Source organism: Poromitra crassiceps (assembly GCF_964638095.1).
Source record: "Poromitra crassiceps genome assembly, chromosome: 15".
Classification (NCBI taxonomy): Eukaryota; Metazoa; Chordata; class Actinopteri; order Beryciformes; family Melamphaidae; genus Poromitra; species Poromitra crassiceps.
The window spans coordinates 30,450,557-30,465,599 of NC_139634.1; the positions used below are offsets into that span (position 1 = coordinate 30,450,557).

Below are 15,043 nucleotides of genomic sequence, written 5' to 3' on the forward strand. Positions count from 1 at the left end.
ACAAGACAAATGAGCAGACATGTTCAGGAGGCTCAGTATGCTTATTCAATTGGGAGAGGCATTGAAGCAGAGCACTGACCTGGCCATTGTCCTGCAGCGCAGGGTTACTAAAGAGATATCTGACACCAAAGAAGAAGAGCAAGCCATGGTAGACTCCCAGCAAAGTCCAGTAGAGGAAGGGTCCCCGCCGCAACATGGCATTCTTGGCAATCCCCCTAAAGAAAGAGAACAGAGAAAGACATACCGGTACATACATGCAAATAAGTCATTATTGTATGCCTCTTTGGCATGTAATCTAAAAACCATTAAAGGGATCACTATCAAAAATACGTCGTCACCCAAATATCACAGGCTTGGAGGTAGGAGGTACTGAAACGCAAATCAGCTTGTACGCCGACAATGTAAAATTGTACTTGCGTGACTCAGAGAAATCAATCGCCCCTCTCCTTGATTTAATTACCTCCTTTGGCAAGCTGTCCGGGTACACAATTAACTGGACAAAGAGTGACTTCATGCCCCTCTCTCATATCTTCACTTCAAGTTTCCTGGAAAATCTCCCATTCAAATTGGCGAAAGACCGACTCACTTGGCTTGACCATACCCAGAGATCCTAAACTAATATTTAAGTTGAATTTTGTTGATTTTGCTTCTGTCCATGATTGACCATATAAACTCAATTAAGATGGTTTCTCTTCCCAGGTTCCTCTGTGTCAAAACCTTCCCATCTTTCTCACATCGGCTTTCTTGAAAGAACTGGACTCCATAATTCTGTCCTACATCTGGAATTATAAGCACCATAGAATTTCAAAAATTCACTTACAAAAACTCAGGTCTGAGGGAGGGCTGGCCTTACCAGTGTTTAGGCACTACTACTGGGCTGCTAATAGCCCCCTAGCCCCACCCCTTCCCTCACCATGCCACCCTCCCACCACCAAAATCTAATCAGCTCATGCTTGAGTCCAAGTGGACATTTGAGCCAAATTTGAACGAATTCCATCAAGAGATATTGTGTTAACGAGCATCGGATGTACATACAGTATGGACGGACAACCTGGAAACATAAGCCTCCGGCCATGGCTGTCACCGGCGGAGGCATAAAAAGAGATGCACCTGCAATTTTGGCATCAACATTTTGATCTCTTTTAGTTGCTTTATGTTGCTTGTTGATAAATAAAACTGGTGACTAAGACCTTCAAAGCTGACACATACTGTACTGCTTTACATGACTCCTTTTTCATATGGCATTTCTGTTCTTTTGTACAACTGATTATATAAAATGCAAATATTCTGTGGGTCCACCAAATTAGTATCCAATTTATTGTGTATTGAACAGCTCCAAAACGCAAGAAACAAAATCTTGATTTCTGGGTTCTGGAGTGAGGCATTAATAGTCACAAATATTGATTGAACTGATCTAAGAAATAATGTACAGAAAATTGTCAATTTAAGTGCCGTTTCGTTTTTAAGGAAAGAACATAGCAAGAGCAGTTGGAAATGGGCCGCATCAAGGGGACTTCCCAAAGTGTACCTGTAGAGGGTAGCATTGTCCAGCAGAACCTCCATGCCGATGTGCTGCTCCAAAAGGCTGTAGGCCAGGATGGGCATAGAGGTGAAGCAGATGTTGTACATCGTCAGATAGGCTGCATCGTAGAGGGGCTGGGAGGACGAGTGTGAAGGAGGAGGAGCCGGGGGGGGGGGGGGGGGGGTAACCAGGGGTTATTCAAGGAGAGGACAAGACTCATACACACCATCATCCTTACACATACTGTACTGTGATACATGCAAGCCACAAGCTACACAGCAAGACGGCTCTCTGCAGTTTTTGCTGTGGTGGGGTCACATGGACAACAAAACATTTATATATACCGTACACACAAATGGGCCTGACAAGCTTGATCTGAGCTGGGGCCATGTGAGATATAACTGATGTTTCAACTGGCATGAGGGACAGATCAAACAAAATTAAATGTTCAGACTCACCTATAAGAGCAAGACAATTAATGAAAGATGAGTCATAGGACTATCATAGTGAAACAAGAGGCACTTGAGCTGCCTAATATCCTGCCATAATCTCCATGATATATTAAACATAACCAGTGATGCTGATGTTGTTCATTATGCTAATTAACACATTAATGAACTAATATTTCTATGTCAGCATACATTCACATAACAAATGTGTGGTATAATATGATCTCAGCAACAAGGTGCTCCAAAATCAAATCAGACCAGCAGCCAGCTACTCAATTAGCTCAGTTAGTAACCAAGAGAAATTCTCCAGTCATGATCCTATTTTGATTGTCATCCTCTCATGGAGGACCAGATCAGTGGACCTACAGAGCTGGGGGTTGCAGACGACTCAGACATCTTTCATGGATGTTGAATGAAATGACAACATCCAACAATGGCAACATCAGTGTATCACAAAAAGCTCGCATACATGTCTCATTGTCACATACAGATGGTAAATATAATTTAGTTGACTAACTTACTCTTAAGCATACACAGCTGATAGGCTACTACTTTATAGGGCATACCTGTGGTTTATGTATGGAGTTTCAATCATGTATGTCCTTGAGTTATTGTGTTCACAAGAACTTGTCGACACACAGACCACCAGGATGACAACATTTCCCATATACCATGGTCGTATACAACAAACGTGTGTTTATGCTAGTGTGTCTTTAATATTTAAGTGTGCTGTGTAGATATACAGTATATGTCAACCATACTTCAGACACTCTGGGAGCAGAGAGGGAGGGTCAATCTAAGGGGAGGAGTTTGGCATTGAGGAGGAGCAGGTGGTATGTATTCAAGGAGACACTCTTTCATGTTCAGAGCATCTTTGAACCTCAGGGAGCCCCAGGACATACTCACTTGCTGCGAATATCCACAGAAGACCTGGTACAAGAACTGAGGTAAAATGAAGCAAAGGTTCTGCAAGTAAACAGAGAAAGAGCTTAGACTCAAATGCATTCAATTCATAGGTTTCCACGTCTTTAGTGGAGCAAATTTTGTCTTAAGTGTTATGGTTAAAAATGCACTACATCAACTAGAATTAAATCTGAAAAGCTGTTTGAAGAGGTCGGATTCTGTTCCAGCTGTATCTCTCAAAACACTCTGCAACATATTGTAATCCTCAAATCTAGCAAGGGTGCGGTGCAAGTTTGTTTGAGACGAACACAGACTTTGCTGAAACCACTAAGAAGCACCTTGGTCTGATAAAAAATAATGCAGTCAGTTTTGGAGAAAGATAGCAAACCAGTGTCTGCTCCTCGCTGCACTGCCTCCTACCTTGTAAAAGAAGTATTGCACGAGGTGAGCAATGCGAACATAGTAGAGATGTCCGTGCGCCAGTAGGAGCTTCTTGAGGTGCTTGAGTTTGGGGATGGCATAATCACTGTTCCTCACTGCCTGCCGGCCTTCTTTCCCCTTAATACCTGGAACACCATGGACAGAAGATTACACAATGCTTTCAAGGAAGAACGACCTTTCTCTCCATGTGGGAGGACTCTTTTACAGATCCCTTAGTCAGCTCTGGCGTGGGATGCCTTACCGATGCCAACGTGAGCTTCCAAAATCATGCTGACATCGTTGGCGCCGTCGCCGACGGAAAGCGTGATGGGACTGCCTTTAGAGTTCTTCACCAGCTTCACTATCTAAAGATGGAGAGAGATAGGCAGGGGTGGACAATGAGAAGAATCTGAAACTGTATTTGCTCACCAAGAAAACAACCTACTTCTATTATATAAGTTAAGATAATTTAATTAGTAAATCATTAATGAAGACGTGTGTGCAGCTGATGCCACTGACCTGTGCCTTTTGGAGAGGGGCCATACGGCAGCAGAGCACAGCACTGCAGTTTTGACAAATTTGAAGCAACAGGTTCTTGTAGGTGACAGACTCAGGAGAGGAGTTTAGGACCATGGACAGAGTGGCTCCATCTATGATAAAACCAAAGTCCTGGTTGGTAGACCAGGTCCTACATAACACAAACAGAAGTAAGGATTGAGGTTTAATATAAATGCACTTCAAAGTGGTGAGATCGTTTTTGATAGCAGATACCTGGATCCTGACCTGGTGACGCCTGCCTTGGCCGGTGGTGCGTCCTGTACGGCTTTCTTATGGTAATCGTGCAAGAGTTCATGCAGTCGTTCCTCCCGCTTCCTCACTCCATCCTCCAGGGTGCGCACTGTCAGCTCCATCAGCTCCGTGTTCCTCTGGAACAGCCGGCATGCGTAGCAGGTGGACTTGGCCGTCTCCATCTTGTCCCCCGTCAGCACCCACACCTTCATGCCTGACCCCTGCAGCGCCTCCATGGTCTCTAGTGCCTCCTCCTGAAGTCTGAGGGATAGGGACAAAAATAAATAAACGAGTAAGACAGGTTTAAGATTTGTTAATATATAGATGTTGAAATAATCATTGAGAGAAAGAGAGGGGGAATGAGAAAGGACAATAGAAGCATGGTGAGATTGTCTAAATTGCAAGATAATCAACAGAGCTTTACCCACCTATCTTCCACAGCGGTAGCTCCTATGAGACTCATGTCCGTCTCCACCTGGTTGTAAATAGCCATGAGCTTCTCCTCTCGGTCCTGCAGGGCCAGCCTGGCTTCCCTCAGTCCTGCGTCTGCTTTGGCATATTCGTCTGCACTAAGCTGCTTGTAGGCTACACACAGTGTCCGGTAGCCCTCCTGCGCAAAGAAAAAACACACACACACACACACACACACACACACACACACACACACACAACCCAGTGTTACAATACGAAGCACTGAATTAGTTTTGAGATCAGCACAGTATTTAAGTTAAAGGCTTGTCATACACAAATGTAAAGACTAAAGCCAGATTAGAAGCTACTGGAGTCGGAGACACTGGAGGCTTGTGTGACCCACCGTAGCATTACGCTCCACATGCGCGCGTATCCTGTCCACCTCCTCCTGTCTGACACGTGGGAAGATGGAAGAGTCTGCCCCTTTACAGAAGAGAAGTGTATCACCTGGAAAACACAAACACACACACACACACACACACGGTCAGGACTTGGGGCCACCAACAGACAGGGGTCAATGCAGTCAAACTGAAACTAATCTCAGGCTCACCTGATGTAGATCTAACTATTACACTCATTCGCCTTCGCACTGGGTCAAAGTTCAACACATGAAGCCGCTCGTACCTAAAGAAAGAGATCCATTCCAAAATTGAAATTAAAACTTTTGCATAAATTAGCATTTAGAAAAGAGACAATTATCAAGAAAACAATTACGGTATTAAATTAAATTATTCGGGCTCTCTTCAGTCTGACTTACACTTCAACAGCATTGTTCCGGTTCTTAATTTTCATGTTCTTGTTTTCCATACCAAGGAATTTGTAGCCATACCTGCAGGTGGAGACAAAGAGTAAGGAATGAACCATTTATGTACCATATGAATGAATGTTAGCATCAGTTCCCAACCTTTTCTAACTCAGGGCCCACTTGAAAATCTCAAAACTTTCCGTGGCCCACCACTCCGACCCCATAAAAAATACGGAGGCCAAATAATGCGTCCGCAGAACATTTTCAAAATTTTATTTTCCACGGTCACTATTAACACATTCACTGCCAACAACGTATGAACACGTTTTCAGAATCCAGCTGTTCCCTGCCAACAACGTGTTTACACGTTTTTGGCATCGATTTTTTTTTTTTGACGGTGGGTTGTGCATCTAACCCTTTTACATCTCTTATATAATTATTGGAGCCACCGAACGTTTACAACCCATTCCACCGACCCACTAAGTGGCAACAGTGCTCTCCTGGCTAGAGGAAGGAAAGCATTTTTTTAACTTGTCACGCCATTCTCAGCCCAGCCATTCTCCTTTTCGCGCTGATTGCTGGCGATGCGGGATTGCAAATTTACATAATAGATTCAGCCGATCTACTATGATCGGGTGATAGATTACAGGTGGAGGAACACACTTTGAAACACGCAGCATAAATATGACCAGAATCGCAAAAGCTTCTCTCAACCAAAACTCCAAACGAGCGAGTCCATCCCGACTTCCTCAAACAGCGGCCGTGCAGACATGCAGGCACAGGAGAGCAGCAAAGCACTGACTGGTGACAAGCTTGTCCGCCCACGGAGGGAGGAGTTGAAGCAACTCGAGAGGGAGGGAGAGAGAGAGAGAGAGAGAGAGAGAGAGAGAGAGAGAGGGAGGGAGAGCGAGAGGGAGGGAGAGAGAGAGAGAGAGCGAGAGGGGGAGGGAGAGAGAGAGAGAGAGAGCCAAAAATGAATGGTTAAAGTGACTGTTCCATCCAATTTCACAAAAAGCCGTTTATCTCTGAATATTCTTTCTGACCCTAAAACCATGCTGTATTCAACTGCTAATGCTTACATAACTACTAACTCTACAAACTAACTCTTTTAGACAGAGAAAGTACACATTCTATTAGTACTTTTGAGATATTGTATGTTCACAAACTCCAAGCTGAAACGAATCCTCGGCTCTTGTAAAATGAGCCATAATCCTCAAAAAACGGCTTGGCAGAAGCTACCTACAGCAAAAAAAAACGGCTGGCAGTCAATGTGTTAACACAGCATTCTATACACTGCCAGGATGCTAAAGCAGTCTCAGAAAAGTATGGCTGACCCCACCCATCCAGGACATCAACTCTTCAGGGTCCTCCCCCATGGCAGAAGACTGTTGTCTTGCAGTACCAGAACCTCCCGTCACAGGGACAGCTTTTACACAAATACTATCCGCCTCTTCCATGAGACCCGAAAGCCCCCACAAATCAGTACTTTGTCACCCCCGCCCCCATGCCCCCTGAGCAAACCGTCTCTGCAACGACTGGGACATTATCCCACGGACACTTAAAGCTGCATTCAGCAATGTTTTTGTGTTAAAATAAGTGTTAAATGGCTCTATATTCTGTCAGTAACAGAGATAGTGTGTTTGATCAGTAACTTGGAACTCCCAATCCCCCGCTGTCCTCTGTCTCTCTCCTGTAGCCCTGCATGCAGGGCGGACGTATCTCTGCAACCGTAACTCGTAGAGACTCATGGGGTGGCGTTGGATTCGGGGTGAAAAAATACATATAGCCTTTTATAGGCATCGTAATCTGACCTTCCGTTTGCCAGAAAATTTAAACATTTCTCTGATTGGATAGTGGGAGGTCGCCCACCTCCCCCTATCCATACTGCACAAAGCCAAATTCCTCGCTTGTAATAGGATTACTCACTATGGCTATTAACTTGTACCCCGCTAGTCCATCTGATGGACTTTTCCTGCATTCGCGTATGGGCCGTTTCGACAGTTTTTGAGTAAATGGTTTTAAACTAAGGCTAGGTATTTTTTTTGGGGTATTTGACAAAAATCAATCATAGTTATCATTTTTATACGCTCCTAAGACCTATTTTCAAAAATACTCCTCAATTTACTACTGGTCCATCTGATGGACCCATTGACTTCCATTGAAACCACTCTATTGGTACTCCCAGCAAATTTTCACAAAATTAATTTATTTCATTTATTTCAGCGGGCATCCTGGACCAAATACCTTGAACTTTGACCTTAATATCTAACCTTGGAGTTGGTAGAAATTTTGGGGGAGTTACATGGTCTCAAAGTCCATTGCATAGTTGTCCCATTGATTTCAATGTTAATTTTGCACAAAAAGAACTTTTTTTTTTTGACTTCCAGCAAATTTTTCAAAAAATCATTATTTCCTTGATGTTACACATCTCACCTTGACTCAAGCGGTTAAAATTGTAGTTTCTAATGTGTTTGCCTATTTCCCCATATTCCCCCAGTTTTGGCATAGCAATCAATTCCATACAGTTTACATGAAATGTAAAAAAAACTGATTCCTATGCCAAAAATGGGAAAATATTAGAAAACTGAATTTGACAGTCCACACTACTGATTTGAAGCCTTTAGACCAGGATAGATGCTGGACTAAAGCTCGTTTGTGTTTTTTGGGGAAAATGGCTGGAAGTCCAAAACATGCGCTTTTTGGATTTTTGGCTCAAAATATGAAAAAATACTATTTTTACAAAAAATCACAAAAAATACAAAAACCCACTGATGATGTCACAATGTCTGTGACATCATCAGTAATGTCATCAGTGACATATTATTGACAAAAAATCATCTCATGACATCACTGATGATGTCATAGGCTAGTGATGTCATAGCTATTGTGACATCATGCCTGCGAATCTTTGATACTAGGCATCTTGCAGTGGTGACTTTTGTAAAACACCCCAACCTGCCCATAATATCAGACCCAAAGCCAGTTTGTCTTTATGGAAATGGGAAAAAAAAATCACTTTTTTTTTTTTATGTACTTTTTTTTTTTTTTACTGTACTTACTGTACACTGGCATTTGAGGGGTTAAAATTCGAATAGGTATGAAATGTTGGTATGAGGTATTAGGGAAGAAGTTACCAATGAATTATAAACAGTCAAAAATTTAAAAATTTAAATTAATATTTATAAATTAGTACAGTATTCCTGTTAAGGTCCATCAGATGGACCAATAGTAAATTGAGGATTCCGCGGCATTGGGGTACAAGGGTTAAAATAATCTTGAATTTGGAATCTGAAACATGTTGCAGCATTTTCAGTGTTACAGTTTTCAAGGAGCTGTCCATCAGCAAGAGTTTTTTTTTATTTGTTCAATGTAAAAAATAAAAAAATAAAATAATTTGGCGGCCTACTTACAATACCGCCGCGGACCACCAGAGGGGGGGTCTCTCTTCTAGCAACTTAAAAACTATACCAGCCATTTATTCATATTCACCTGATTTGTCCACTTGGTATACTGCTAATCTCAATCTGACTGAATGAATAATCATGTTACACCCACCTCATGGCACCCATGACCAGAGCCACCTCATCAGGTGAGGAGGCTATGAAGCGTTTCTGCTCCTCTGGTGGAACCACCTCTCCATCCAGCCCATCCAGCCCAAAGCCATCCACCTGCTCTGTCAGTCCATCCTCTTGGCCCTGATCCGGTCCTGTAGACTCCTTCACCTGCACTGTGTGGCACAGACACAGCGCCCGCAGAAACAGGTCTTCCTTTTCCTAATCACACAACATCATGGCTTAATAGAATGAAATATATAACAACATAAATATTATTGAATTTAAATCAAAGATTTAATACTTTATTTTAATAAATAAACTTGCTAAACTTTATATATACCTGAACTGAGGGCTTGCAGCCACACACATGCAGCCAGATACAGTAGCTGGAGTTAAAATTAATGGATTTACAACCGTTGATTTACAACCGTTTGTCTAAATTGACTTCTTATCAACAACACAGGTGTTGAAATGCAACGGCTTGTCAAGTGTTATCAGGTGGCTGAGTGTCCATGTCAAAAGCACACGCCCCTCGCCCCCACATGTCGAGTGCACATGTTGACATGTCAAGGAGAGTGTACTGTATGTGGGTGACCTGTGAAGGGTCTTTCTGAGCAGCGAGCTATGTAATGGCCATATGTTGCTTGGTGTGTGTATGTGTGTCTTTTCACAACAGACGGAGGGATACCACACCAACCCACCCTGCCAGCTTTCTGCTGCAGCTTGCTCACTGGCCCGTCTGTGACACAGAACCCGTCCAGCTCGGAGCCTGCGTCGCGGTACTTGTACTGGAAACCATCGATGCAGCACTCGATGAACTCCATGTTGTTCTGAGTGAGAGTGCCTGTCTTGTCTGTGAAGACGTACTCCACCTGCAGGCAATGGGAAAGTACATCACAGGCTCTTTCAAAGCTGTAAAAATACATTTGCCCAATTAACAGCCTCAAACAATAAGATTGTACAATTACCCCCCTGACAGAGTTACACTGCATAAATCAGTTCAATAAAGCATCACCTAAATTAAAGTAATTATCTGGCAAACCAAGTGCAGCCGATGTACGACTGCACCATTTGAGTTAAAGGTGCAATAAAAACAGGAGAGGTCAGGGCGGCCCAGGCAATCCGGTCTAATTAAGAGCAGCTCATACTTCACCTTCACAGATGTTTTCTTAATTTAGACTGAGGTCATTTGGTGGGTTAACAATATGAGCACACACTGTCTTTAGCATGCCACTAACCCCATAGACTTTTCCACTGAAGAACCAAATGGCGGCGATTTCTGGATAAAGCCTACAAAAATACGTCATCCCTGCGCTACTCTATACGGCAAATGTCCTGGGCCAGATTCCAACCCAGGACATTGCAGTTACATGGTATGACCACTAAGCCCACAGGATGCCCCTCCTATGCCACTCTGCCATTCCAATAATGTTCAATGTTTGATTCTGTCCATCCGCCTGACCTGGCCCAGCTCCTCGTTGAGGTCCGATGTATTGACCAGGGCGCCCTCCTGGATTTCAGGGTCAAAGAAGTCCTTGTCCCAGGCGATGAAGAAGGAGCCCAAGAACTTCTGCATCTCCACAGTCACGTACATGGACACAGGGATGATGAAGTTGAAGAGCACCATGAAGGACAGGAAGTCAGTGAACATCTTCAGGTACTGAAGGGAAAAAAGGTCGAACACAGGAACATATTTAGATATACATGTTAAAATCTTTATCACCAGAATTACAACAAATATTTAAGAAATAGAAATGAAATACAAACTGACACACACTTGCAGTACACACACTGCAGTGATAACACTGGACTATGTCGGTCACTATTTCACTGTTCAATGTGTCCTCACCAGATTGGTGTCCTTCTCTTTTTGGGTCTTCTGGTTGTACCAAGGTTCATCCTGGCCAGGCTTGCTCTGCCACACATACTTGAGTGTAGTGCACACCAGGGCCTTGCTCACCAAGATGCAAAGGTACACCAGAAGGAAGGCATTGATGGACCTGAAAACATGTCAATTGAAATTACTCAGTGGTACCAAAGGTAATGTGATTTACTTTGATGCACACCGATTCCCTCAACTTACTTCTCTACTGCAGAGCGTTTTTGAGACTTGCCCTGGTAGTTGAGAGCCATCTTCGTCTCCATGCCGGTGTAAACTGCAACACCTGGAGTAGGGAGCATAAGAGCAGAAGGATGTGGATTGGCTTTTAGATACTGACCAATCCTTAAGACAGAAAAGCATTAATCAAGTCAAGGTACTTTGACTCACCATAGATGTTCAGAGTATTCTTCAAAGTAGCCCCTTTCAGGAGCAGGTTCTCTGGGCCCAAAGACCTGAACAACCACACCGATATACAGAACAAGTTAATTGCACAGGAGCTATTCACCTTGTGTTGCAACTTGCAACACAGCGGTCAGCCAATTACTTCCCATTGTGTTTACACTTCCTGTGACGTATATTGTGTTCATGTTGTTAACTGTGGCCAGCACTACTGAGGGGCTTTAAGATGTGTGCAGACCTCTAAGAGCAGTCAGTGAGTCAGACTAGGTTTGAGCAGGTAAAACAGACAGCGTTTTGAGGCAGGATAAAGCCAGCAACAATTTGAGCCAGCAACAATTTTTGGGTTAGGTTGTTTTAGGGTTAGGGTTAGGTTCAGGGTCAGGGTTAGCGTTTAGGGTCAGGGTTAAAATCGCTAAACCGGAAGTCAAATTGTGTGAGATTGTTGCTCAGTTCACAGACGTGTGTTTTGAACAGGAAGTCATAACACAACCGGGTCAAGTGGGCAGGGCTACATGAGGTGAATACAGCCTATGAGCAGGCCACTCCATGCTCCAACGGGCAACTTGGCAGCAAAGGTAGCGTCCAGTCTAAAACCGCTAGTGGCAATATACAGTCTACTACAGTAACTGCAGTGTGGGCTTACACTGGTCCCAATGTTCTTGAGAAGGAAGGACACAGTGACTGTTTTTGTTATTGCATTAGAAAACAGTCAGTGACAAATGCTGGTGAGAGTGCTTTGGAAGTGCCGGCTGAAGCTGTGCCAGCGAGGTTTGATTTTAATGCTCGCTTGCAATAAAGGATCAGTGAAATAATGATTGGATGGTAATGCAAAGGGAAACAAGTGAGTGCTTAAGGAACTGTGCTTTGATCGTGTCAAACGCTCTCACCTCACTGCCTCCTCCTGATCGGTCCTGCATATGTTCATACGGCCAACAAACCTAGAAAAAGCACAACGCATCCACAATTCTCAACATTTTTTTTTTTTTTTTTTTACAAACAAAAAAATTGTTATTTGTCATGCTGCATATATTGCCTTCCACTTTAAAAACAAACTTGTGGTATGAAAATTCAAGCCATGTGGGACTCCTCCTTTACTTAACAAACTTATAGGTACCCATCATCACTCATCTGCCCATCACCAGGAACTGAGGAACAGGAGTGTGCACCAGGAGGGTGCACACTTTAGGGAGCCAGCTAATTACTGCACGCTGGCAATAACCCTGTCGATTTGATTGATTCTGAAAAGTCAGCATCTGGCACTACGACTTCCTTAGTACATCTCAAACACTAGCCTGGGTAAACCCATCCCCCACGTGACTTGCTCTCAGACCGTTCTCAGTCACGCTAGTGACTGAGAACGGTCTGAGAGCAAGTCACGTGGGGGATGGGTTTACCTAGGCTACTCAAACACCACTCTGATGTCTTGACTAAATGGCAATGTCCTACTCTTTGCCCCATAGGGGGAGCCAAAGGCTTTCTGCAGATTGAGCCAAGATTCCCTAACAAGATTCCCATAAGTGAGTACGAAATCACCTCTGAGCTGGTCGGGGGAAAACTGTCCAATTGAACTTTCCCTTCAATTCCTGGGAAGCCTCCCGGACATACCAGATCCAACAACACCCAGTATAATCAGTACGGCTTGCTACAGGTCTCTACTATCAACGTGGTACTGTTAGAGTCAATTAAGACATTTTTCAATTGGCAGTTGAGTTAATCCTATCCCCAACAAACCACAGGCAACGCATTCTTGGAGTGTAAATCTGTCAGGGCCACGTGATCAGTGCCTACTTGTAGAGGTCAGGCTGAGGCTGCTCGCACTCGATGGTGGCGTAGAGAGATTCCAGATTCTTCTCTGTGTCGGGCACTGTGTAGTGTGTCTGGATGAGAGAGGCAGAGAGAGAGAGTGTGAGTGTGTGAATGCTGCCTCGCTCAGGTCAAGTGGTCATTTTAGCCTTCACTAGCACTCCAACACAGAAAACACAGTCAAACGAAGGACAGATACCGTAAATTCCGGACTATAAGGCGCACCGGTCTATAAGCCGCACCTTCAAAGGTGACTATTTTTTTCTTCTATAAGCCGCACCGGTCTATAAGCCGCGGGTGTTTTGATGTTTAATTACCATATGTAAGGCTTCGTGCACAGAGGGGATTGTCGGGAAAGAGATGGCTGTTTGGGGAAGCTCCCATTTATTAACATTTCAACAAAACAAAAGTCAGGTCACTAATCCCCAGACAAAATCACACATTGTGAGATGCTTAAAAATCACCATCGGCGGGAGCTGCTGTGCAGCCAAGAACACAAGTGAAATTCGTTCTCTCGTGACCTGTGGTTCTCAACGTGATGGACGATTCACCTTTCTTGTTAACAGTCCTAGTGAGAGGCAGGTCGAACGTCAAAGGCACTTCATCCATATTTATGATCTGCTCCGGTCCGATGGAATATTCCTTGATCTTTCTTTGTGTGAATTCGCCGAAGTTTGTAATTTTCTCCTGGTAGTCGGGAGGGAGTTGCTGACACAGTCGTCCGCGCCCTGACGGACAGTCCCTTTCGTCTCGGGTTTGTGCATGATCCTTTGCTGCTGCTGCTGTTGTTGTTCCTGTCTCGCTACTGTCTCAGACATGGCTTTCAGGCTCAATCGCCGCCATCGTCGTAACACAGCCAGTTCTCCATCTTTTGAAGCATGATGTTAGATTACAACGAGCTAGTTGTGTGGCTTAGCCTTCCAAAATGTTGCTGTTAGTTTTTTAGAATGTAATACATAGAATTGGGAATGTTACATTCAATTTCATTCAGACTGTCTTTCAAGCTCATTAGCTGCCTTTTTCCCCCCGGAGCGAGGGAGGAGGGAGGGTGTTTTACCGTAGTGGCTGAGAGAGAGTAGTGGCACAGTGCTCCAATCAGGTCGCGAGGCACATTTTTTGCAACATCATCCAATCAGGGTCTCGCTCTCATAATGTCTGTCTTGCTCTCGTTCTGCCTCATACCAACATCCATAGATTTTGGAGGTTCCCGAGTGGCCGTTTGCTGGAAAAATCCATAGATAAGACGCACCGTTATATAAGCCGCAGGGGGCAAAAAAGGCCAAAAAACGGGAAAAAAGCCGCAGCTTATAGTCCGGAATTTACGGTACTATGACTTACAAATAAGCACAACAGGCACAAACACACTCCTAAGGGACCAGAGTGAGAAGAAATTGCCTTGAGAACAAGGGTGGCAAATACTGTACATATTAATTGAGTTTGAAAATAACGGTGCTAAATAGATTCAAATCCCAATGTTAATTATAGGAGCTACACAAATAACATACCCTACATTCCTTAAGCAGTGATAGTCAATTACAGGGAGAAGATTGCAACCACTGTTGGAAAAAATAAAATATTATATAATATTCCTTTTCACCTGTACAAAAAAATAAAAAATAAATAAGAACAGCTTTAGCATTACCATCCAGGATGGTAAAAGTGACCATCCAACCACCACTGCCACAAAAACCCATTATGAGAGTAATAGAAACTATTGTATACTGCAGCTAGGTACAGCGGAACAGTTGAAATTACTTTATGGTTGGACTCTCCATCCAGACTGGCTGTGGTCACGAAGCAGGTGTCATCATCCCGGCTAGATCGCAGCAGTATCAAATCACAGGGAAAGGTCTCGTCCTCCTCCACCTCCACCACATCTCCAACCTGATGAAAGGAACACAACCTATCTGGGTCAAATTGCACTTGTAAAAGAGTTTTCAATTCATGGTTGGTTTGCAACTCCTTTTTAGTGGTGAGGTTTGCTACAAGACGATGAGTGCCACAATGTTTAGACAATCAAGTAAATAATAATAATAATAATTATAATAATAATTTTGTGTATTTGTCTGCAGCTTACCTGACAATATCTAATTTGTCCTGATGCAG

The 15,043-nt window shown here is 43.6% G+C and overlaps 1 protein-coding gene across 4 annotated transcripts in view; it reads right to left on the minus strand.

The window, feature by feature from the left end:
- Positions 1 to 15,043, minus strand: part of atp11c (ATPase phospholipid transporting 11C (ATP11C blood group)) — an 81,908-nt gene that overhangs the window by 9,877 nt on the left and 56,988 nt on the right. For 3 of the 4 annotated variants that reach the window (XM_083652220.1, XM_083652219.1, XM_083652217.1), the window contains exons 6-25: positions 14,693 to 14,821; positions 12,923 to 13,011; positions 12,022 to 12,072; positions 11,123 to 11,187; positions 10,937 to 11,018; positions 10,703 to 10,853; positions 10,316 to 10,513; positions 9,555 to 9,725; positions 8,855 to 9,072; positions 5,312 to 5,383; positions 5,105 to 5,178; positions 4,898 to 5,001; positions 4,512 to 4,693; positions 4,066 to 4,344; positions 3,814 to 3,982; positions 3,557 to 3,659; positions 3,295 to 3,440; positions 2,878 to 2,937; positions 1,529 to 1,656; positions 80 to 215 (exon numbers count right to left, since the gene is read on the minus strand). In XM_083652220.1, coding sequence (XP_083508346.1) covers positions 80 to 215; positions 1,529 to 1,656; positions 2,878 to 2,937; positions 3,295 to 3,440; positions 3,557 to 3,659; positions 3,814 to 3,982; positions 4,066 to 4,344; positions 4,512 to 4,693; positions 4,898 to 5,001; positions 5,105 to 5,178; positions 5,312 to 5,383; positions 8,855 to 9,072; positions 9,555 to 9,725; positions 10,316 to 10,513; positions 10,703 to 10,853; positions 10,937 to 11,018; positions 11,123 to 11,187; positions 12,022 to 12,072; positions 12,923 to 13,011; positions 14,693 to 14,821 — 2,607 coding nt within the window. The remainder of the gene's footprint in view (positions 1 to 79; positions 216 to 1,528; positions 1,657 to 2,877; positions 2,938 to 3,294; positions 3,441 to 3,556; positions 3,660 to 3,813; positions 3,983 to 4,065; positions 4,345 to 4,511; positions 4,694 to 4,897; positions 5,002 to 5,104; positions 5,179 to 5,311; positions 5,384 to 8,854; positions 9,073 to 9,554; positions 9,726 to 10,315; positions 10,514 to 10,702; positions 10,854 to 10,936; positions 11,019 to 11,122; positions 11,188 to 12,021; positions 12,073 to 12,922; positions 13,012 to 14,692; positions 14,822 to 15,043) is intronic. The other variant, XM_083652218.1, reaches the window with a different exon arrangement.